Raw genomic sequence first — 23995 nt, forward strand, 5'->3', positions numbered from 1 at the left:
CTCCCTCCCACAAGTTTGAAACTAAAGCAGCGCTCGTGAGAGCCTATGTTCACATCCCTGTTCAAATTACAGAAGTCAGAGAAATGAGTCTTAAGTTTGGGCACTTACTCTTAGAGTGCTGTTAGTGACCCAAACCAAGGGTTATCATCTGTTCTTACCAATGTGGTCAGCTCTTTGAAGTATTCATTTGGTCTGATGAAAAAGACAAAAGGGCTGCTCGGAAATTTATTCATTTATTTGTTTAAACCCACACAGGAAGAGAACTGTCACAGTGTACATAAATTGACATTTACCACATGTGAAAAATGTGTATGATCTTCAAATACTGGAAAATCATTACTACAGAATTTGTCTTTCCTACCTCCATATTACGGGGATCCATTTTTATCAATACTATGACATATCCCTGGGAAGCAAATTTAAGGGTAGCCTCCACTTGCAGAGGAAAAACTCAAGCAAATCTTAGCAAGGATTTCTTCATCTTATTTATGAAGTAATTGGCAAGTACTCCAGTGAAGTAAAACGAGCAGCAGTATGGAAGTCAATAGACTGCTTTCTAGTCCCAGCTTCACTTAGGGGCAGCTTGGTGGTGCAGCAGATGCACACAGGACCCAAAGTCAGGAAGAACTGAATTCAAATCCAGCCTCAGACACTTAGACACTGTAGCTGTGTGACCCTGAGCAAGTCACTTTATTTCTACTTGCCTCACTTTCCTTATCTACAAAATAGGGATAATACTAGTAGGATTGTGGTGAGGGTTAAATGACTGTAAGGTGCTTAGCACAGTGCCCGGCAGGGCACGTAGTGAGCACTATGTAAAATGTTTGCTATCAGCAACAGCGAGGGGACCTTGCATGACATCTGGGAGTGTATATTCACTTATCTGTCAAATAAGGAGAATAGACCGTATGCCCTCTACAATCCCTTTCAGCTCTATATACTCTCTCATATATTGTGTTAGAGAGCTTTTATGAAATCACAGAAATTCCAGATCCTATAACTGTCTGTCATACTGACACTTAAGCACCTACTACGTGCCAGGCATTGTTCTAAGTACTAGGGATGCAAACACAAGCAAAAAGAAAGACAGGTCCTGTCCTCAAGGAGCATACAATCTACTGGGGGATGATGATGCACAAAAGGCAGCTAAGGAGGGCAGGAGGAGGCATGCTTCTGGACAGGGCCTGGAGAAGGCAGGCAGGCAGGCAGGCAGCAGGCTGCTTTGAGCTCTGAGCCCAATGCTCCAAGAGGAACCCACCAAGAGGAGAAAAGGGGAAGGGTAGGCATTGTGGGGGAATGTTTCAGAGTAAAAAGACTGCAGGAACTGCAGGCTTTTCAGGGATAGGAGGCCTTAGAAATCATCTCTTCCAATGTTCCCATTTTATAGATGTGGGAAATGAGGTGGCTAGGTGACGGGTAAAATTATTTGTCTACAGTCACATCCTAAGTGGTCTCTGGACTCCCAACCCAGCACTCTTTTTATTAAACATGACCCACAGAACTAGTCTTTTCCACAGTCCCTGCAGATAGCTTCTATTCACTGATGGTCACCTTGTTTGCACTTGAATTCAGACTACTTCTTCCTGCTTGCTTTCCGCTTGGTGTTCTGGACTCTTAAAAACCCTTTCATAAGCTTGGCTCCCCACCAGAAACATCCCTTCCACAAAGCTGGGGTTAAAGAAGCCCATGACCAGGACCCCAGCCTGGAGAATGTGGCTGCACTGTGCTCTAGGAACACACAGCCATTAGGAATCTCTTAAATTCAAGTTTTCGTAACTTGTCAATCAACATAGAACATCCCCAAGGTCCAGAGGGACCTGGAGCCATTAGGCCTGTACCTCCCCCCAGAATTCCCCACTTGGAACCTATGAGCTTTAACTGCCTTCTGCTGAGTAAAAAGACTCTCACTGAGAGTGACCTTGAAGTGACAGCCCGGTCACACTGGCCACACAGCCTCACACAGGGGTCCCTGCAGCCGCCAGGATGACTTAGCTTTAGAATGTTGTGTTATCTGTGTTTTATTGAATTTACTTATTTTGTTGAAATTTCCCCAATTACATTTTAATCTGGTGCAAGTGGCACTTGGGAGTACTGAGGGCAGCCTGTGGCTGCACATCTGATATCCAGTGCAGTGGACAAAGTACGAGCCTCACAGTCAAAGATCTAGGCTCAAGTCACACCTCTGATACAGGCTGGCTCGGTTACCCTGGACCAATCACTTGACCTCTTGGGACTACTGACAACAACTGAGCTGCCATCACAGAAGGCGTAAGAGACTTGCTTTGGTAAAGGGGATTCACTACACCAATACAATCACAGGCCTGGTGAGGCCTCTAATTTATTGACAACATTGCAATTTATTTTTAACCGGAATATGTAGATTTGGGTGTGTTAAATACACTACATTTGCCTTAAAGTGAGAGACTGAAAAAGCTTGAAAAAGCCCTAGACAAGGTCAGGAGAAGGGGCTTTCTGTCTCTGCTCTGCTGCCACCTTCCTGTGTGACCTTGGGCAAGTCACTTTCCACTGCTTGGTCTCTGTTGCATCACAGTCTCCACAAATGATTCATTCCATACAGTTAGACATTTTGTATTGACTTAATTGCATTCCTATGTTCTCCCTGATAGAATGTAGCTTCCCTGAGAACAGGGACTGTTTTAGTGGTATCTTTGCACCCTTGGTTCCCATTGTATTGACTTCCACATAGTGCCTGCCTAGAATGTGTGGAAAGCACTATGCTGGGTGCTGGGAATCAAGAGGAAAAGAACAGCAAAACTTGCTGCCCTCAAGAAGCTTACATTTCCATGGGGTGGAGTAGGGAAGGGGATGTTGATTGATCCTGTGCCTGACTGATTTTGAGAACAAAATCAGCTTGGTCAGTGGGGAACCTGTGTTTGATCCTTGGAGGCATGACCACCCAATCGCTTACATGTACATAAACTCTGTGATTCAACTTTATCTGTTTAAAAAAAAAAAGAGAAGACTAAACTACAAGCCCACATAACTCTGGACATTCTAATTCCAGGCTGACATTCTAAAAGGGAAATATAGAAGGACACAGAAGGAAATGTTCTACCTAACAAGCAAACAGTTCCAAATTTCTTTCTATAAAGCCCTCTTATTAGATGAGGATGAACTGAGAAAAATTTTAATGCCACTTCACACAATTACTTAGGAGAAATAGAAAGCAATAAGCATCACAAGGATTAAATGCACAAGGAGGAGTTTGGTAGAGTTCCTGAAATCAGGGTGGTCTAAGGAGTACCCAACAAGCTGTTCATTATCAGTCATAACAACATTCTTCTCAAGAGGGACGGTTTGTTTCAGGCTTTGACGAACTATCAAATACCAGGCTAAAAACCTTGATCATTAAGCAGTTGTCACTACAAAATGTTTTAGCCACCCTATAAAAGTTAAATTTATTTATATAAGATAAGACAGGAATTTCGGGAGTGGGGGAATAAAATGGAAGGATTCCCAAGAAAAATATCAGTTGCTTCTAGCTTTCTTAGTCGTACATATTTCTACAAAAATATATCTACCACTGGTTTTTTAAAAGGGGAGGTGTCTACTTTCCACATTCTTAATTCTTAAAATAATTAAGCTGGAAGTAAAATTACATGCAAGTAGGCCTACATTCCAAGGAAGCCAATGACCCCCACATACACCAAAATGTTTGGAACAGCACCTTTTGTGGCAGCAAAGAACAGAAAACAAAGTAAATGCCCACCCACTGGGGACTAGCCAAGTAAGTTTTGGTATATATAATGAAGCAACGCTGTACTTGAAGAAATAATGAGCATGACAACTACAAAGAAGCACGGGAAGACCCAGGTACAAAATGAAGTAATTAGACTTGGGAAAAGGAGACTCTGAAATGACTCTAATAACGGAAATGGAAAGAATAATGACCAAACAACTGAAACTGACCACTGTGAAACCATCAGGCTGCCGGCCATGGGCTGCCAGGAAGGCTAAGTGGGCAGATGAATATGGTGGGGGCTCCGAGGGTGGTGAAGGATGGCAAAGCAGCTCAGCCCAGGTCAGGAACAAAGCAGACCGAAGCTCCCCTTGCAGATCAGGGTGGCACGAACCTGGGCTTCCAGGCTCAGGCAGATGGCAAAAGACAGTCTTTTTGAATTATTTGTTTGTATTATCTTGGCCAAGGGTGGCCCCAGAGAAGGGACTGAGAAGGTATTTCCCCCTGCTTCTCTGCAGAGGTTAGGGACTACAGGTGTGGAACACTGTAATGGAATGTCAGGCTTGTTTGATACGATAGTTCTACTGAACTGTTTTTTACCCTCTTTTTATTCTCTGGAAGAGGGAGGAGAGAGCATATGTTGGGAAATGTAGGTGACCATAAAAACAAAAGGAATCACAGGATCACAGGTTTAAAGCTGAAAGGAAACTTAGAAGCCAAGGAGTCCAACCCCACTCATTTTACATTTGAAGAAACTGAAACCCAGAGGGTTAAGTGGCTTGCCCAGCGCCACACAGTTTTCAAAAGTGTCAGAGGCAGTACCAGAACCCAGGACCTCCAAACTCCAAGCCCACTGCTTTCTACTATACCACACTCCAACACAAATCTAGAAAAAGGACAAATTATTTGCAAACTATTACATGAACTTTTGTTGTTGTTTGGTCATGTCTGACCTTTCATGACCCCATGGACCATAACTGTCCGTGGGGTATTCTTGGCAAAGATACTGGAGTGGTTGGCCATTTCCTTCTCCAGTGGATCCTTGTCAGGCGAACAGGTTAAGTGACTTAACCTAGAGTCACACAGTTAGAAAGCACCGAAGGTGGATTTGAATTCAGGTCTTCCTGACTCTGTTTTGCACCAAGTGCTCTTCGTATGCTGTTCTGTGTTTGACTACATGATTCATGAAAGGAGGGACTGTATCTTATTTAAACTCTGTACCTCCCCCAGCACCCAGCAAACTATTTTGCACAAAGTATGAAATGTGTGAGCTGGGATGAGTGAAGATGTGAAGGGCAGTAACCTTTGTTCCTCCCTTTCTAAGACCTAACAAAACATAAATGGAGTCACTCTTCTGTTCAGGCATTTCAGTGTGTCTGACTCCTCATGACCCCACTTGGGATTTGCTCAGATATCCTGGAGGGGTTTGCCATTTCCTTCTCCAGCTCATTTCACAGATGAGGAAGCTGAGGCAAACAGGGTAAAGTGACTTGCCCAGGTTACACAGCTAATTAAGTGTCTGAGGCAGGATCTGAACTCAGGTCTTCCTGACTCCAGGCCCAGCGCTCTATCCTCTGCAACCCCACTAAGTTCCAAAACAACTGGGCCCTGTTCCTTTTGAGATCAAAACAGAATAAACCTGATTTGGCAATAAGTGATTACCTATGAAAACTTATGGTGGGAAGACATCCACACATTACAAAAAGGCAGGGTAGGGGAGAGGATGAGATAATTGCAACAGCCACACCCATCCTGATTTCTCCAAGGAAAGCAAATACTAACTGAAGCAATAGTTCATATGAACGGAGCTCCTTTCCTTTCCACAAAGCCTTCTCACAACCACTCAATGATAGATGCTGGGCAAGCACAGCTACTCCTGTCTTATAGAGAAGGAATCTATCTCTCTCTCTCTCCCCCGCTTCCCCTCTCCCCCCCCCCCCCCCCTCCCATTGGCTAAAGAAGCCAATGGAACAATCTATTTTATTTGTATCTATATATCCCCAGAACTTCTCACGTGGTAACCTCTTGCCGGCAGCTAGTGCTTAGTAGGTGTTCTGTGCCGCTCAGTGAGCAGAAATGCCCACAGTTGCTGCCATGCTTTCTGTGGCACAGTAGCCTAGGAAAGGCAGGCCAAAGTCCTGCTTTAAAAGGTGCTATGACTTTTTAACACTGGAATGCTTCTCCAACACCCCAAGACATTGGAACCAGGAAGGTTTGAGTTTGAGACCTGCCATTCATCTGTAAAAAGGCCTTATCAGAACCTATTTCACAAGTTGTAAGAAAAAAATATAATGAAGCACTTTGTAAGCTGTGAAGCGCTATGTAAATGTTTGCTCTTATTGTTAAATGTTGAAAGAAAAAATGTTTAAAGTTTTATCCTAAACGTCTATATTATGAGGTCATGCTAAGAATTTTTTGGTTACAAGTGAGAATCTTTAAGAAACAATTACCTACTAATTTGGCATTCTACCCACTAACTAGCTGCCTCAATGTCTGTATAAATCTCTACTGAAACAAACCTCAAGCAGGCCAGCTTTCGTCGTGACCACCAACATGTCAGAATTCCCTTCATCTTCCATAGTCAGCAGTTCCTCAACCGGAGAAGATGCTCGAAACTGGAATGGTGTACTTGCTCCTCGAATCTCACCCTTATGGGTAACATAACAGAACTGATAAAATTCTCCATCATCATTTGGAAGGTAATACCCTAAGAGAGAAAGGCAGTAACAACCCAAATCAAAAAAGTGTTTACCGAACATCATGTACCCAGCAAAATACTAATACCAAATGTAGAATTTTTTCTATCTAACAATCTCAAAGGTTTTTTCCCCTACTTTTCTCCCATGCCTTGTACTCTCTCATCATTAATCAGTTCCTTTTTCTTTTGCAGTAAAGTAACGTTGCAAAAAGTCATTTGTTCGAAAGGTATAGAAGTAGGAATAAGACCAACAGTTAAAGTTGTCTACTTTACTATCTGTCGCCTTAAAAACAGGAAAAGTTAATAAAGGCTGTTGGTTATTTTCTTCATCAAGAGCATCTTGAGCTCCTTTGAGTAAAAGCCACATAAAAGAACAATCACATAACAACAACACTCCCAATTGATCAAAACATTTATTGTGAATGTATCAATGTAAAAAAATTATTTCAAAACCAAGATCTTTTTGTTTAAAATTTCACAAGGAAATATGCCACACTTCACTGGTTTGACCTTGCCTTATTGTATTGGTTTTATTATTACTTAAAAAAGAAAAATTACCATACACCAAAAAGGTACAGTCCTTCCGTCATCAGAAAATTGTCATTCCTGTATTCTTTGCAGTGGAAGGGGTAATTATGCAAAGTTAGAGATTACATCATTTAAGAACAATTTCCATTATGAGTAATTACAGAAGGGTCCTTAAAGGTCATCTAATGCAATGCCTTCAATTTACAGATGATGGGAGGCATACAGAGACAAGTGAACTATCTAGGGTAACACAGCTAGTGATGATGTAAATGCTGACTCACAGTCCAGCACCCCTTCTATCACAACATCGTAGAGAACAAAAATGGGACTCCAAAGAATGAGAAACAAAGCAGATTGAGGAATGACTAAACAAAGCATAAACATAATGGAACATTCCATGTCCTAAGAAATGAGAAAACTTATATGAACTAAAAAACCTACACGGGACAAAGATGTAAATGGAAATAATAAAAATCAAAACCAAATGCTGAATAATTATAATAACCAAGGCTTGACCCTAGAAGCGAAAAATCGTAAATTTCTCCTTCCTCTTCTTTGTGGAGGTGGGGGGAAGGTCATAGAGCACAGCACACAGTATCAGACTTGATGGCTGGCTTGGCTAGTTTTGCTCATTTTTCTTTTTTTTAAGGTTAGACTTCTACTCATAATTGAAAGCGTCCTTCACTTCCAGAGAGACAACCGCTGGACTCTGAGTGCTGACTGAAGCCTGTTGTTTTTCACTTTATTTTTCTTGGTTTGCTTTTGTTGCTGTTCTTATTGGAGGCATGGCTAATAGAGAAACACGCTTTGCATGACTCCACATGTATAATGGTTATCATACTGCTTACCCTTTCAATGAGCAGGGACAAGACACAGAAAGAGTGAGGGAATTTGAAATTCAAAATAAAAGAGAATGTTAAAATAAGTTAGAATTCGTACTCTAGACAAAGAAGGAAGGACATAAGAGGAAACAAAGGCAAAAGAAAAAACCCAATAAAATCTTTTACATGTGACTACACCAAAAAAAAAAAAAACCCAACTAAAAATGGTTTTCATTGATCAAATTTCATATAAGGCCTCTTAAGATTTAGTCTCATGGCATCAGACAACTGAGAAAATGACCAAACGTACATATATAATTTCATTACAGCAAAAAATCTTCCTCCCTAGCATGGTTTTGCTGCCACACAGCAGAACAGCTTTAAATTTATATTTCATAAGCAATATCATACTAACAACTACTATCCTGACACAAATATTACACTGTTTAAATATACAATAGTCTTTGTAAACAAGACAATTATATTTTCTTAAAACATAAAAATGCATTCGATACTTGTCTTCCTTTGGGGCTACCCTGGGAAACGGAAATGATACAGAAACTAAAGACATCAATATCTTTTTTCAAAAGATCAGGTAAATTATCAAGTAGAATAGCTAAATAAATAAAAACTTGATCCCATCTTATTCAAATAATTAAGTATTTTAAAAACTTACTAAACTGCAATTAAAACTGTCAATCTCATATTTCGGTAAAAAGAAAACTGATCAGCTTCTGCAGATAATACAACTTTTCCAGGATAGTAGGGAATTCTCTAGAGAACTCTAGTCTCATTAATAAAGCCAAATAACTCACTCTGAACCTGTCCACAGTCCAAAGAGAGATGAATCTGTTCCATCTACCTCCAAGTAAAATAATTCTGCCCACCATCACTCCTGGTGCCGTCCACAGACACAGATCAAACAAATAAATCACAGATTCACTTATTCTAATTTAATATCTAAGTTTTTATCTTATAGCTGAATCCTCATTAATCAGAAAATCTCCCACAATGACCAAAAAATCATAATATATTCACAAGACAGGCAAGGGGCTCTATCAGGATCCCAACGGTCAAGTCTTCTTCTAGCCAGTCGTCTTACCATTTGCTGATTTGTTTCCCAAGGGTCAAGCCCAAGTAGGAACTACAAAGAAGACATTCGCCTAAGGCCCTTGATACTGCCAATTTTTCTCCTTATTCTAAGATCAGTACTAGAGTTCTTAAACTTTAGTCTGAAACTGACACGAAAATAATGTCTGGAGAACACAGATCAAAGAAAATAAAATCATTTACCAAAAGTTGAGCTGGAGAAAAATCTATTATGATCTGTACTAAAAGATTAGGGAATGAGGTGACAGGAAATAAGTTTCCAAATTTTGATAAACAAAACTTGTCTTAGTCCCCCAGCCTCTCAATAACTACATAGCTAAATAGAACATTACACTAGATGAAACTTTTTAAAAAGCTTATGCCAGTAAGACATATACTTCTATCAGATTTCACAGGAGGTCTCTCACCTTGAAAGGACAATAAACAATTGACTGTTGACCCTTCCACATAATGTTCAGGCATTGGAGACCATAAAAATGTATAATAATCTCGAGCAGTACTCCAACCAACCTGAAAGAAAACACCCAAATGAATCATTTGATTACAAATAAATAGTTCAAGATAACATTATAATATCTTACAACATGCCAAAACATACCATTTTACTGCATCCTAAAGCCAAAATATACATTTAATAATGCTGAGAAATTATTTTAACAAGCATGTCAAAATTTTATCATGAATTTTTATTAAGCTATTAACTAAATTCTATAAAAAGATCCTATAGAAATTGAATAGCAGATAGTTTCCAAATACACAGTAAACTGTCCCTTGATTAGTCAATGTCGCTCAAAAAAAAAAAAAATCTAATGGAATACTATTGTGCAATAACAAATGATGAGCAGGCAGACTTCAGAAAAACCTGGAAAGACTTGTATGGACTGATGCTGAGTGAAGTGAGCAGAACCAGGAGAACATTGTACACAGCCATGCTGTGCAATGACTAATACTGACAGAGTTAGCCCTTCTCAGCAAGAAAAGGATCTAAGACATCTCCAGAGGCCTCACGATGGAAAATGCTATCCACATCCAAAGAAAGAACTATGGAATTTGAATGCAGATTGAAGCATACTATTTGCTATTTTTTTTCTTCTGTTTTGTTTCCTCTTTCTGGTGGTTCCTCCTATTGGTTCTAATTCTTCCTTACAACATCATTAACATGAAAATATGTTTAATAGGAATGTATATGTATAGCCTATATCAGATTGCATGCCATCTTGGGGAGGGAGGTGGGGAGGGGGAGAAAAATTTAAAACTCAAAAGCTTATGGAAGTGATTGTTGATAAATCAAAATGAATTAATAAAAAAAAAAATCTAAGAAAATGCATATGGATAGAGAAAAGGAATATGACATACCAAACAGTAAAGCAATGATCATCAAAACAATTTAGTGCTGGTTAAAAATAGAAGTCAATCAGTAGTATGGTTCAGTTACCCAACATAGCAAAGCAATGAAACACAGTACCATAGTGTTTGATAACCCCAAAGACCTCAACTGTTAGACAAAAAGTGTTAGGAAAACTAGAAAGCAGTGTGGTAGGAGTTATGTTTACTTCAACATCTCACACAATATGCAAAGACAAGTGCCACATGGATACGTGTCTAAATGAATTAGAGGAGCAAGAAAGAAAATTACCTACGACAACCACAGATGGAGAAAGAGTCCATGACCAAAGAAGTTATTGATAGAGAGGGTCTTAACAAGATAAAATGCACAATCACAATTACTAAAATTTAAAGTTTTTGTACAAATAAAATGCATGCTAGTAAAACTCAAAGGGAAAGAATGAACTGAGAAAAAAAAATCTTTGCTACAAGTTTCTCAGGTCTTATATCCAAGACCTAAGGAAATGATGTTTATACAACATACGCATATACATATATGTATACACAGAGAGAGACAGATAGACAGACAAGAGCCATTCCTGAATAGATTAATGGTCAATCTACAAACAAGTAGTTTTCAAAGGAAGAGAAGTTCAAGCTATCTACAGTCCTATCAAAGAATGCTCCAAATCTCTACAACTTTGAGATCCTGCTTCAGCCGCATCAGATTGATAACGATGACAGCTGTTGGAAGACTACAAGAAAATAAAAACACTAATTCACTGTTTGTGGTGTTGCTAAATTGTCCAGTCATTCTGGAACACAATTTGGAACTGTGCCCCTAAAGTTACTGAACTGTGCATATTCTTCTGATCAAGGGATACCATTATAAGGTCTATGCCCCCAGAGATCAAAGAAAGTGAAAAAGAATCCTCATCTACAAATGTATTTAAATTAACTTTTTGTTAAAGCAAAGAATTCATTTAGGGAATGGCTGAACAAATTACAGTACATGAATATAATGAAATATTGTTGTGCATTAAGAAATGATGGGAGGGACTATATTTGAGAAACCCGGGAAAATTGATGTGAACTGATACAAAACAAAAACAATAATTTACATAATAAGAATATAATAAAGATAAACAACTAAATAAGATGTTAGAACTTCAATCAATGCTAAGCGGCATACTACCCACTTCCTGACAGAGAGATGATGGACTCAAGGTGCAGAATGAGACATACATTTGTGAATATGGCACATGCAAGGATTTGTTTTGCTTGACTATCTATACTTATGTTACAAATTGCTGTTGTTTATTTTTTATTTGAGGGAGAGGGATTTAGTGGGAGAACAGAGCTAGCAATAATGTTGCCATAAAAAGAACAAAAAGAGGATTATTGAAGCATTTTTTTTTAATTCACAAAAGAAAAAAATTCAAAAGGAAACACAGACAGGTAGGACAGCTATGAAAGATGTTAAATTTATTATATACTTAAAAAGAAACACAAGCTGAACATAATGATTCACAGTTTTATGTACGACCAATCCTTATTTTTCTGGTCTCCTTGGTATATGGGCATGCTCATCTTATCTGGTGTTTGAACAGGCAAGATGAAAATGAAGGAGAGGATAGAGGAGGAGAACAGAAGAGGAGAAAGGAGGACGGGGAGGAGAGGTGAAGACATGGGAGGAAAGGGAAAGACAGGGCAGGGACAGACAGGTGAGGAGCGAAGAGGAAGAGAAGAAAGGAGGAGGAGAAGGAAAATTAGGAGAAGGGAGGAGGAGGAGAGGAAAGCTAATCTCCTAGCTCCTTACTTGTCAGTAAGCTATTAACATATTCAATATATATATTTTTATCCATCTCACAGCTTATCTTATTAAGTGGCAATATATAACTAAAAACTGAAATACTACCAGGAAAAGATCTATCACTATCCAGAAAGAAATGAAGCCAAAAAGAACTCAATATGGAAAAGAAGAAGCCAACTGCCAGAGAGCATATGACAGTAAAAATTAAAAACTGTATGATAATGCCTACTTAGAGCAGAAGAAAAGGCATAAGATTTCTTCACTAACACATAACTAAGCAAGCAACTAACAGAGAAGGGGAGGAGCTAGAAGAGGAGGATTCCTACACCCACAAAAATTACTGACTTAGACCTGAAAATCAGCATCCAAGCATTACACGTGCCGGGCTGCCAATCTAAGGACATGGCTGAAATATATACTCTGGGCTAACACCAACCTAAACCACAGCCCTTTAGAAAAATCCCCACCCTGCCTGTCACCAATTGTTTCCACACAAACACCAGCTGAAACAAAGTTACAGGAAAGGAACCATTGCACAGAAATAATTTTATAAGTGAGTGATTGACAATTTTACAAGTGGCATTTTAATTAAAAGGGCTTCACAACATTGGTGACAAAACACTGTTCAAGGGCTCCCCAAGTGACCCTATGAGCTCCTTGGAAGCTGATCCAGGCTGCCCTTTCCACTGATGCTCCTGCACACAAATGCTCTTCCACTCCATGCAGCTGGACCTCTGAGAGCGTGCTCCCTTGACTCTTCCAAGGCCTTTCTCACGCCGCGCCTGGATCCTGGTGAGTACCACCCAGTTGGATACACACTGATCTGCAAGGGATGGCTCCCTTACCCCGAGGCTGACCAACATTTTTCAGGAACCTTTCAAGAATTATCGCCCATGTACTCCCCATATTTAGGTGTACCCCACTCCTATTTCTCTGCATGCTCTCAGTGATATCATATGCTCCCATGGATTCAACTTCAGCTTTATACAATGCCACCTCTCCAGACTCATCTCTCTCCTGAGCTCCAGTCCCCCATCTCCACCTATACACCTCCAGATGTCCCAGAAGCACCTCATGAATCATCTTGGAATCCCACTTTCCAAAATCTGGCCCTCTTCCTCACTTCCCCACTTCTATTAAGGCAACCTCCATTTCACCAGTCCCCAGGGCCATCGCCAGTCATCTTGACCTTTGCCTTGACGCTGGACTCCAACGACTCCGGAGGAGAGAGTGAGGCTGACAACTCTGCCTCACTCCAATCCAATCTGTCAGACACAAGTCTGTCCATCCCACTCATGATGTCATCAGTCCTCTTCGAGAATGAAGGACAAACACCCACAACACCCTGGCTCCCCATGGTGCACATGACCACTATAGGAATTCCTTTCTCTGGACTACGTTTACTTGTTACAAGTCTTTTTCCTTTCTTTCTCTTGTTAATTGGAGGGTTGGGGGGGAGTTTTTAATAGTGATGCCAAAAAAATACAGCCTTGGAAACATTTTTTTTACACAGAGAAAAGATTAAAAGGAAGCACAGAGAGGCAGGCAAGGTAGTTGTGCAAATAACCATAATATGAAATGAAGATTCGCCGTTCCATAGAGAATCCTCTTTTTGTGTTGTGTTGTGTGTATGGAAATGCTTTGTTGAGGGATGCTAAGGAGCAGAATGAAAAAAATTTGTAAAGAAAGAAAAAAAACTATGCAAGCCAAATTCATTTAAAACAAACTACAAATTATTTTTGTATAACCAGAATATATTTAAGTAAATGCAAATTAGAAATCCCACTATCTAGAAGCCCATAAAGAAAGTAGAACAGGACAGTCACCGGCTAAATTAAGGCGAGGATTCTTGACCTTTTTTGCAATTCTCTTTGGCAGTGTGATGAAGTCTATGGACCTTTTTGTAAAATAAGGTTCTTATCTTTTATATACATAAAATAAAATATATAGGATTAAAAGATCAATACTATTGAAATGCAGCTATCAAAATATTCCAAAAGCAAGTTCACAAACCGCCAAGTTAGAACTGGAGTTCCCAAGAAGGAAACCACCAGTTCCCAAGGCAGATCAGCAATTGTTCTGCGATTTTAAGTCCTACTGAAAACACAAATGCTCTAACTCCAGGAGAGGAATCACTGAAATAAACTTGTGATCACTTTATTCTTATCTGTGTTTAGCAAGAAATTACAGTCACAGAGAAGTATGAAAAGTTAAAATAGGTTCAATTTAATAACTGTTGTTTCAAGATAACCTTTAAACCAACATCCAATTGCCTGCCTAAATCCATTAGGGAAGACTGGTTCAAGTGTTCTCACCTTAAAAATGCCAACCCAATCCTTTGGGTGTGGATGGATATACTGGGTCAAAGTGTAATGACATTCCAGGTGGGCATTAGGAAGATAACTCTTGGCCACATTTTGAAAGATGACGTGTGCAAAGTTGGAAGTCTGAAGAGTGCTTGACAACGGGACTTCTTGAAAGGATGTCATGTTTATCTGTAAGAAGTTATTAAGAGAAATCTTATTAACTTGCTTGATTTTTGCCAATCTTAAGTAAAAAGACTCCACCTGTAGAAAAAGCACATAAGCACTGATAGTGAAAACATCACAGAATATTAGTGTTAGAAAAGACCTCTAAGTCCACACCTTACCTGAAAAAAGATCCTCCACAGAACATATAACAGATAGTAAGGAATGAATGAACAAAGAGTGAATAATAAAGCCAGGCCAAATGCTGAGAATACAAAACAAAACAATACAATCCCTGCCCTCAAGGAGCTTATATTCTAATAGGGGACAGGGTACAACAAGAGGGAGTGATGGCCAGGGAAGTGTTTACTCAGGAAAGTCGAGGGGAAAGAGGTTTGGAGTCAGAGAGCAAATTTGCTGGAAGACCTCTGAAGAGGAACCTACTTTCAGTCAAGGCAGTCCATTCTAATTTTTGGACAAACTGACTGTTAATGTTTTCCATAATCTAAAGGCCAAATCTACGTCTTAGCCAATTCTACCCCTTGTTTCTGGTTGTCTCCTAGAACCAGACAGAACAAATCCAACTCTGAAAGCATTTATTACATGCCGATTATGTGTGTCAGGCACCATGATACATGCTGGGGACACAAAGACAGAAATGAAACAATTCCTGCTCCCAAAGAGTTTACAGCCTATCAAGTGACAGAATGTAGAGGCTATCAGCAGTCTAGTGGACAGTTCTCAGAAAATTATCAGCCACGTGAGAGTCAAAGCTTTCTCGGCCTCCATTCCTCCTCTGTAAAATGAAGGACTTAGACCAGACTGTCTCTATGGTTCATCTGAGCTGTTTCACTGTGACCCTCATTCATATAGAACTGGATGTACAAAATACATACCAAGTAGTTTATGGGCTTCCTGTAGATGGTGGTGCCTAAACTGAGTCTTGTAGGAAGATAGGGATTAGAAGAAGCAGGGGGAAAGGGAGTGCATTTCAGGCTGGGGAATGGCCAAAGGAAATGCAAAGAGATGGAAAGTCATGGGTGAGAAACAGGGGGATAAGCCAATTTGGCTAGAGGGCCAGATTTTGGAGAGTGGGATTCCAAGATGATTCATGAGGTGCTTCTGGGACATCTGGATGTGTATAGGTGGAGATGGGGGACTGGAGCTCAGGATAGAGATGAGTCTGGAGAGGTGGCATTGTATAAAGCTGAATGTTAATTACATTATTGAGATTTAATGAGGCTAGAAAGATAGACTGGGACCAAGATATGAAATGCTGTAAAAGCTTATCAGGCAATGACATAGACAGACCTGAATTTAAGGAAAATCACTTTGACAGCTCTGTAAAGGACAGAGTGCAGTGAGGAGAGATCAATTCTTCTTCCCCATCCATGGCAGCCCTTTAAATATATGCAACAATCATGTGCCCCTCAAATCTCTTCTCTAGGCTAAAATCTCTTCTCTGGGCTAAATAGCACCACTTCCCCACAGATCTGGAGGCCCTTCAGCCTCCTGGTTGCCCTCTTGCATACAATCTCCACTTTGGGTTCTGTACCAAGACAGCTAACAACTGAGGTAGCTAGGTGGCACAGTGGATAGAGCACCGGCCCTGAAGTCAGGAGGACCTGAGTTCAAATCTGACTTCAGACACTTGACACTTACTAGCTGTGTGACCCTGGGCAAGTCACTTAAGTCCACTGACTAGCCAAAAAAAAAAAAAAAGGGAGAAAGAAAGCGAACAACTGTAAATAAGTGGGCTATGAGTACATTTATTGGAAGAGTTGTCAGTAGTATGGCTCAGAAAGTTAATCAAAAGGAAAACTGGGGATAAAGTTCAAACGAACTGAGTAACCATAAATTCTCGTATATAAGAACTCCCCAAAGTCTTGGCTCTGTATGTCTACTGCAATCTAAAAGCAACCAACTCCAAAGGCTCCGCCACCCTCTGGTTTCTGGCTCACAAACCATGGGTGCGGTCCTCAGCCGAAGCAGGGTAGGGTGGGCATAACTGATCATTGCCACTAATGTTCCTCCATTTGTTGTAGGACTTCTGTTACCTAGTCCATCCAGTCCAGAACTGGGTTCTCACCACTTACTTAAACAATGGGTGGGTTTTTTTTTGGTCTTTGGACTTCAGCTGTGGTTTCCTTGTTATAGAGAGCAAACTGCCACCTTTTTGGCAAAGTATAGAAAGCTGCCTGAGGCCAGTGAGAGAGGAAGCCACTTGCTCTTCTCTTCACAGCCAAGATAAGCATGTTAGAGGTGGGCCTGAAACCCAGGTCTTCCCGCCTCCCTTCCACCCTATAGAGATGGCTACCTCTCCAGTAGATAACTATGTTAATTACATTATCAGCTCAATTGACTCTCCAGGCTCCACAGCAATCCTCTGATTCTTTCCTAACTGACTCACTCCCCAAGGGCCAGTCAAATGAAGCCTTTCTGTAGTATCTATCAGTGCCAGCTAGCCCCTTTTCTCTAACCATCCCAGTACAAGCCCTCAACACCTCTTATCTTTTCAAGACCCTAACTAAGCTCAGAGCCTACAAAATCTTCCCTTTCCAAGATTTCCTCTACTTAAGCGCCAAGATAACCTTCCTAAAGCACAAGGGTGCAATGGATTATTCCTTCCTATGTTCAAGAATCTACAATGACTTTCCATTGTTTCTACAGTAAAACATTATATGCTACAGCCTACTTTTCCAGTATTTTTTCCTATTGTCCCTTCTAAGGTTTCCACGCTTAAAACACACAGGCCTTGTGAAAGCCACGTTCCACCTTGGACTTTTTCCTATGCACGGAACACATCCCTCCTCACCTCCACTTCTTAGAATCCACAACTTCTTTAAGGCTTAGTCCCTGGGCTACCTCCTACGGGAAACTAATTCCCTAGTTTGTTGTGTTTTCTCCTTCTTCTTATCGTGTGTTTACATATATGTTTAATAATAATAGCTAATATTTATATCAAGCTTACTATGGGCCAGGCACTATGTTCACAAATCTTATCTCACTTGATCCTCACAACAAACCTGGAAGGTAGGTCCTGTTATTATCCCCACGTTACCGAGGCAGAGAGAGATGAAGTGATTTATCAGAGTCCTACAGTTACCAAAAGGTCTGGGGCTGTATTTGAACTCAGGTCTTCCGGACTCCAAACCCAGTACTCCATCCACTGCACCACCCAGCTGATGCTTACATTTGATATTCTTCCAGTTGAACGTAAGTTTCCGGAAGGCAGAGATGGTTCTGTGCTTTTTCTATGCATCTCAAGTGTCTAGCACAACGTATTACCTGCATCAGCCCCTTGATACATGAATTAGGGCCTGGCCCCCTTGGATTCCTGCCTAATTCCAATGGACTCTCGCTGTCTGCTTGAGCCAACCCACTCCTATCTGTTTTAATCCCATCCTCTGACCTGTGACCATTCCTTCCTACCAAGAAAAGTGCTCCTACCAGTTCCCTATATTTAAGAGCTCTCAAAGCTGCTATTGTTTGCTACCCTGAGATACACTATTAGTAAGACTCCTCTAGTCTAACCACTCTGAGTCTTGGCCTCTCACAATCTGCCCCCCTCCAGTAACAGTCAAGACAGCATGATTAAAGTTTTTTCCTCATTTATAACAAAAATATGGAAAACTACTGAAGAGGCTAGATTTGTTTTTCATGATTAATCAAATTTAAATCATTAGAAAGACTATTTAATTACTGTTGTCTAATAAAATGTATGCTTGCTTATCATCTTAACCTTGTCTTGATTGCTCAGATCTCAAATTAATGGTAATTGAATACAAGAGAAATGTCATTCAGGAAATGTCAAGTACACAAAATCAATAAATGTGACTATTAAAAACTCACAGAATGCTCATTGGCTCAAGGAGTAGGTACTATTTAAGCTGAGGTATTAACTCATGAATGGTGAATGAATTCCCAACTACAAAACTTACAGTTTTTTACATTTTGCACTCTACATCTATGAGTGACAACAAATTTGACTACTGCAGATTGCTCCAAAAATGCAATTTACTATTTTTATCACAGTAAGTCTTCTACCTTCAACAGCTACAATACTACATAATTAATATTCGTCATGATAATCCTGTCACCTTTTCTTAATCATTAAAGAAATAATCGCTAGCACTGTATTAATCTCAATTTGTTTCATAAGTCAATGAAAATCTGTGGGATCAGATTGTATTGAAACTCTACCCTATAATTTAGTAATTGCTGTCTAAGACTTTATTTAGAAAGATACCTAAAAGTCAAAAACTTCCTATTCTGATGTCTCCTCACTTGTTTTATCCTCTTAACCTTTCAAATTAACTACAGAAAAATAATTCAACTAAAAAATACAGGCATTAAATTTAAAAATTTTCACTCAAGTAAAGGGAAAAATTTAAATGGTTTGAAAGCCACTAAAACCAAAATCTTAAAAGTTACCAATTCCTATTTTTAAAAATTAATTCCTTTTTTTACAAAGATTAAAGTCTGTACAATTCCAAAATTTACCACCAAAGCACATTATTCTATAATCTCCTATGTGTACCAGAACTTTTCAGAGGAGAAAGAATTAGAGTTCAGCTTAATTATGTAATGAAGACCTCAAACACTGGATTGATACTGCACCCTTCCGGACCTGATATATTCCCAAACTGGTTACTCCAGCAACACTGCCCCAAGGGCAATATTTGCTCAAAGGGAATAGCAACCAGCAGAATACTCTAATTCCCACTAAAGACTAACAACCACTCCACCCTTCCCTTTCTACTTTATCCAGCACTGCCCACCCTGGTGATCTTCAGGCTCTGGGAAGATGGGAAGTATTTCTTCATGAAAAAAGTTAGAAATATGTTTAAAATCAAAAGATCTCACTGTGTACATCTGTGTTGCCCGAACCAATGAGTTAGTGGGTTGGTACGTGGTTGGCTAACGAGGCCAGGGCCACAGATTTCCTCCTTCCCAAACTCCAGTCAGTCAAATCTAATCGATGTCAAATCTTGAAGTCCTAAGCATAAAACTCAGAAAGTTCTTCCTCAAACTTATACAATACATATGATTTCAGGGAATGCTGCTCCCCAGAGGTAATCTAAGAGAAACAGTACTTCTTTTCTAACTTTTAAACAAATGGGCAGCGTAAGTCAACAAGCATTTATTAAACACTTAAAATGTACCAGGCACTGTCCAAAGCAACGGGAATATAAAGAGAAAATTAATAACAATTTTAAAACATTAATTCATTATCCAACCCTAAGAAGTGTTGTTTTTTGCTCACTGCACTTGTGTGAATTTTTATGTCTACATTGTAAAAAACTAAATTCAAAACAAAAATGTTTCTGTAATAATGGCTACACTGGAGGGAGAGTTAATCAGAATGATAATATTCACATTTATAAAAATATTCACAGTCCATAAATGGCAGCAGTGCTCTGAATTATTTTAAGCCTAATACAAGTAACTTGCAATACATATTACAGCATGAAAATAAATGGAGTTTATTAAAGCAGGGCTATCATGATTTTCTTCCCTTTCCTTCTATTGAAATTTCATATCTTCAAACCATCAAAAATTAACAGTTGGATAATTCACAATGCTGATGACTCTGGCTTATCAAATAGAATAAAGACTCCTTTCTACCAGTTACCTCCAAATTCTGCTAACCTTGCCTTCACCTGCTCCCTCAAGCTCTCTGACTCTAGTTTCCAGGACTCTCAAATTCCCTCCCTTTCTGCTTTTTCTCCCCAGAACCCAGTAGGGAGAGTCCCAGGAAACACACTACCTTCACTTTGTTTGGAAATAGTACCATTCCTAGAGAAAATACAGCCCTGCCCCATTCCTAGAAAAGAGAGAGAAGCCTATCACACTTAACACCCTCTGCACAAGGAAGGGAAAGCCACACAACTGCCGAGTTCCAGGCCTCCCTCTCACTTTCTGCTACCAAGCGCCCGGGAATGGGAAGCCAGTTTAAAATGAGTGAAAACTGAGGAGTTTTGATCATAAACACCAATGCTATACTATACTATACTATAGTACAATACTATACAACACACACACACACACACAAAATAGCCCACTTCCACATTTCATGCTGCCTATCCAAAATCTCTGATGAAGTCCGTAGCCAGCTAAACCCAATTTCTTGGGATCCTTACAGGCCACAGAGGAAAACTCTACACTATGAAATCTTTGAACAAAATTCTTAAATCTTAATTCTAAAAGTAATAACTGCACTGTGCATTTCTGTGTACAGTCCTATACACAGTTCACTGTGTGAAAAGAGTGGGAGCTCAATAAGTATTATTACCTACACTTCTCCAGGCAAACTTTTTGGTCCCATAAGATTGCTGGTTATTATGTTTTCTTCTAGAATACTAACAACAGCCAACATTTCCACATACTATATTATCTCATTCGCCCTTCACAAGAATCTCATAAGGTCAGTGCTATTACCCCCATTTTTCACAAAGGAAGAAACTGAAGCTGAGACAGCTTAATTAATGCCGTGTTCAGGCTAGCACAGCTACCAAGTGAGTGAGGCAGGATTCGAAGTCAAGTCTCCTTGACTCCAAGTCCTGGGACCAAGCTGACTGTTCTCAAGCTACACTGCACCACCCATTTCACTTAATTGAACCGAACAGCATATACAGCAGAAGCAATCCTTAGCCAACTGAAACAAATATAAAACACTGAAAAGATTCATAAATTATGTCAGTTGTCGTAAGCTTTTTTCCAATTGCCCGACATAATTTAGCAGTTCTAAATATTAGCATATACAAAGGATGACAGAAAGAGGGAATTGACCTGTGACTTCAGTACTGCAATGAAGAGCTGAGGAAAACTCCTACTAAAGCAGGCCTGCACTTTCTCTTAAACTTCCAGTAACAGAGCAGTGCCTCGGGAACTTGCCCAAGCTCACATTGCCTTGTCAGAGGCAGGAGCTTAACCTAGATCTTCTGGCCTCTGAATCCAGGTCTTAAAAAGCCAAGCAAATAACTGAAACTATGAGCCAGTGTATTAAATGGTATTACTTTTAGTGAAAGTGATGTTAACATGGAAAAATATGCTATATCTCGATCCATTTTTTTTTTTTTGGCAAGGCAATCTGGGTTAAGTGACTTGCCCAGGATCACACAGCTAGTAAGAGCCAAGTGTCTGAGACCAGACTTGAACTCAGGTCCTCCTGACTCCAGGGCCAATGATCTCTATCATCCATTTTTTTAAAACTGTGTACAGAGGGCATCTAGGTGGCACATTGGATAGAGCACCAGCCCTGGGGTCAGGAGGACCCGAGTTCAAATCCGGTCTCAGACCAAACATTTGACACTTACTAGCTGTGTGACCCTGGGCAAGTCACTTAACCCCAATTGCCTAGAAAAATAAATGAATGAATAAAATTATGTACAACTCACACTGCATTTTAATTGCATATTCCACCTACAGACACTTGAAGAAAGAAGTCCAGCATTTTGAAAGCTTCAGATTATCCATGCTTTTAGCTCACTACTGCATAAAACCCTTCAAATAGAGGATAAGTATCTACCTGAATACCTGAAGAGCCCTTCAGCACTCTGAGAAGCAGCACCCTTTATAATTTAATAGCTTTTTCAAAAACCTCACCCTCTAAGAGGACTGTCTATATTGCCTCAGTTGGGGAATTTGTATTTGTAGGTTGAATACAAGCAGGTGGAATGCAATGGCTTGCACACAATTTTATTTCATAAATTAGCCTAGGGGGATAGGGAGCACATTCAGTCTGAAAGGTCAGAATGTGAAAAGAACAGTGGATTTTCTCAATCTACAAGTCTGATTCAAAAAGGGGAAACTGCACAATCTGTTTATATGAATATTATTTAAATCAGTTTAAGAATTCTACCACACTGTAAAATCTACATCCACGCACCTTAGTGGGAAGGGAAAGGGAAGGCAGGCACAGTGCTAAGCCCTTTAAAGAATCTCATCTCCGGCGTTGGATCCTCACAATTCTGGGAGGTTGGCGCTATCATCACATCGTTTTATGTATTTGAGGAAACTGAGGCAGGCAGAGATGAAAAGACCCGCCCAGGGTCCCCCAGCTGGGAAGTGTCTGAGGCCGGATTTGCCTTCCAGTCCTCCAGGCTCCAAGCAGTGAAGGGAACTCCTGGGTATAAAGTCCCTCCCTTCCCCGAAGGCAGATGGCCACTCGTCTCCAGCTCCTGGTCAGAAGGCGGCCCGGGGCACGCAGAATCAGGGTCCCGCAGGCCCACTCTGCCTAACCACCCCCCCTTAATTTCCTTTGATGTTTCTTTAAAACGCACAAAGTTCTGACGCCCGGGGCCGACCCCACTTGCTCTCCAGCCCCCCGCTATCTGGTGACACCCCGCGCAGCCCCGGGGCCGGGGAGGTCAGCGGGCTCCCCAGGGAGAGGCCGGCCCCGACCGGCCCTTTCCGGAAGTACGTGGGGTCCGGGAAAGGCCGAGAGGGGCCGAGCCCCTCCCCTTCCCGAAGGCCCCGCCCCTCCCCGTCACACACAAACACCGGCTCCGGACGCCCCGCGCTCCCCTCCCCCTCCCGACCCCCCACGCCCACGGCCCTCGACCGCACCCCAGAAAGTTTACGGAGGAGGAACGGCCCCGCCCCTCGTTCTCCTGCCTCCTGAGCCCGAGTGAGTCAACCGACCAACACTCACTGGGCGCCGGCGGTATACGCGCAGAGGCTACGGAGGTTCGCGGGGGGGGACTGCGGGAGCGCAGGACCCCCAGCCCTCTCCTCTTCCGGGAAGCTCTCTTTTTACCAGTGGGGAAACCGAGGCAGAGAGCGCCCGCCCCTTTCCCCGGAACCCGGCCGCCCCTTCCCCTTGCGGGCACGTCACAATCCCGGCCCGGCGTCCCGCGCGCCAGCCCCGGCTCCTCACCCAAGGCAGGGCCGGCGAGGCCCCGGCGAAGGCTGGGCAGCGTCACCAAGGCCTAGCCGCCCAGAGTCGCCATCGGCCGCCAGACGCCTTCGGCCACACACCGGCTGAAGGGCCGTCGCTGAGGGGCGGACGGACGGACCTACGGACCGAAGAGGAAGAGGTGGAGGAGGAGGAGCGAGGGAGGGAGGGGCGAGCGAGCCGCGGCCGCGCGTCACTTCCGCCCTTCCGGGAGGCTGGCTTCCGCCGCGCGCGTGCGGCCTCATTCCGGGGCACCGGGCAGGAAGGGGCGGGGCCGTGCCCTGCCGGCGCAGGCGCAATGGCCCTTGGCTCGGACTGTCACTTGGCCTCTGCCTGGGGCTGGGGTCCCGCCCCCTGAGCCTTCCTATCCGGATCCCTGGCCTGGAGACCGGAAGGCGAGAGGGCTCCGTCAGTGCTTGGGTTCGAAGGCCGCCTTAGCCACTCAGAGAAGGCTTCCTGAGGGTAGGCAGGGCTGCTGTGCTTGTATCCCCAGTGCAGGCACACTACGTGAAGGTGGGTTTGCAGAACACTTGGCAAATATTACCCAACGACATCCTCATGGCAACCCTGGGAGATAGGCGCTATTATCGCCCCCATTTTACAGTGAGGCAGGCAGGTTCAGTGCCTGACCA

General features: G+C 41.6%; 1 protein-coding gene across 5 annotated transcripts in view; it reads right to left on the reverse strand.

Annotated features, from left to right (window-relative positions):
- Positions 1–23453, reverse strand: part of LOC114050438 (tax1-binding protein 1-like) — a 72592-nt gene extending 49139 nt beyond the window's left edge. For 4 of the 5 annotated variants that reach the window (XM_027872118.1, XM_027872117.1, XM_027872116.1 and 1 more), the window contains exons 1-4: positions 23346–23453; positions 14312–14491; positions 9265–9367; positions 6220–6407 (exon numbers count right to left, since the gene is read on the reverse strand). In XM_027872118.1, coding sequence (XP_027727919.1) covers positions 6220–6407; positions 9265–9367; positions 14312–14485 — 465 coding nt within the window. In that variant the 5' untranslated portion in view covers positions 14486–14491; positions 23346–23453. Of the gene's footprint in view, positions 1–6219; positions 6408–9264; positions 9368–14311; positions 14492–22355; positions 22566–23345 lie in introns of those variants that run through there. The other variant, XM_027872115.1, reaches the window with a different exon arrangement.
- Positions 23454–23995: the final 542 nt, after the last annotated feature.

Source organism: Vombatus ursinus, unplaced genomic scaffold, assembly GCF_900497805.2.
Source record: "Vombatus ursinus unplaced genomic scaffold, bare-nosed wombat genome assembly UNPS02014799.1, whole genome shotgun sequence".
Classification (NCBI taxonomy): Eukaryota; Metazoa; Chordata; class Mammalia; order Diprotodontia; family Vombatidae; genus Vombatus; species Vombatus ursinus.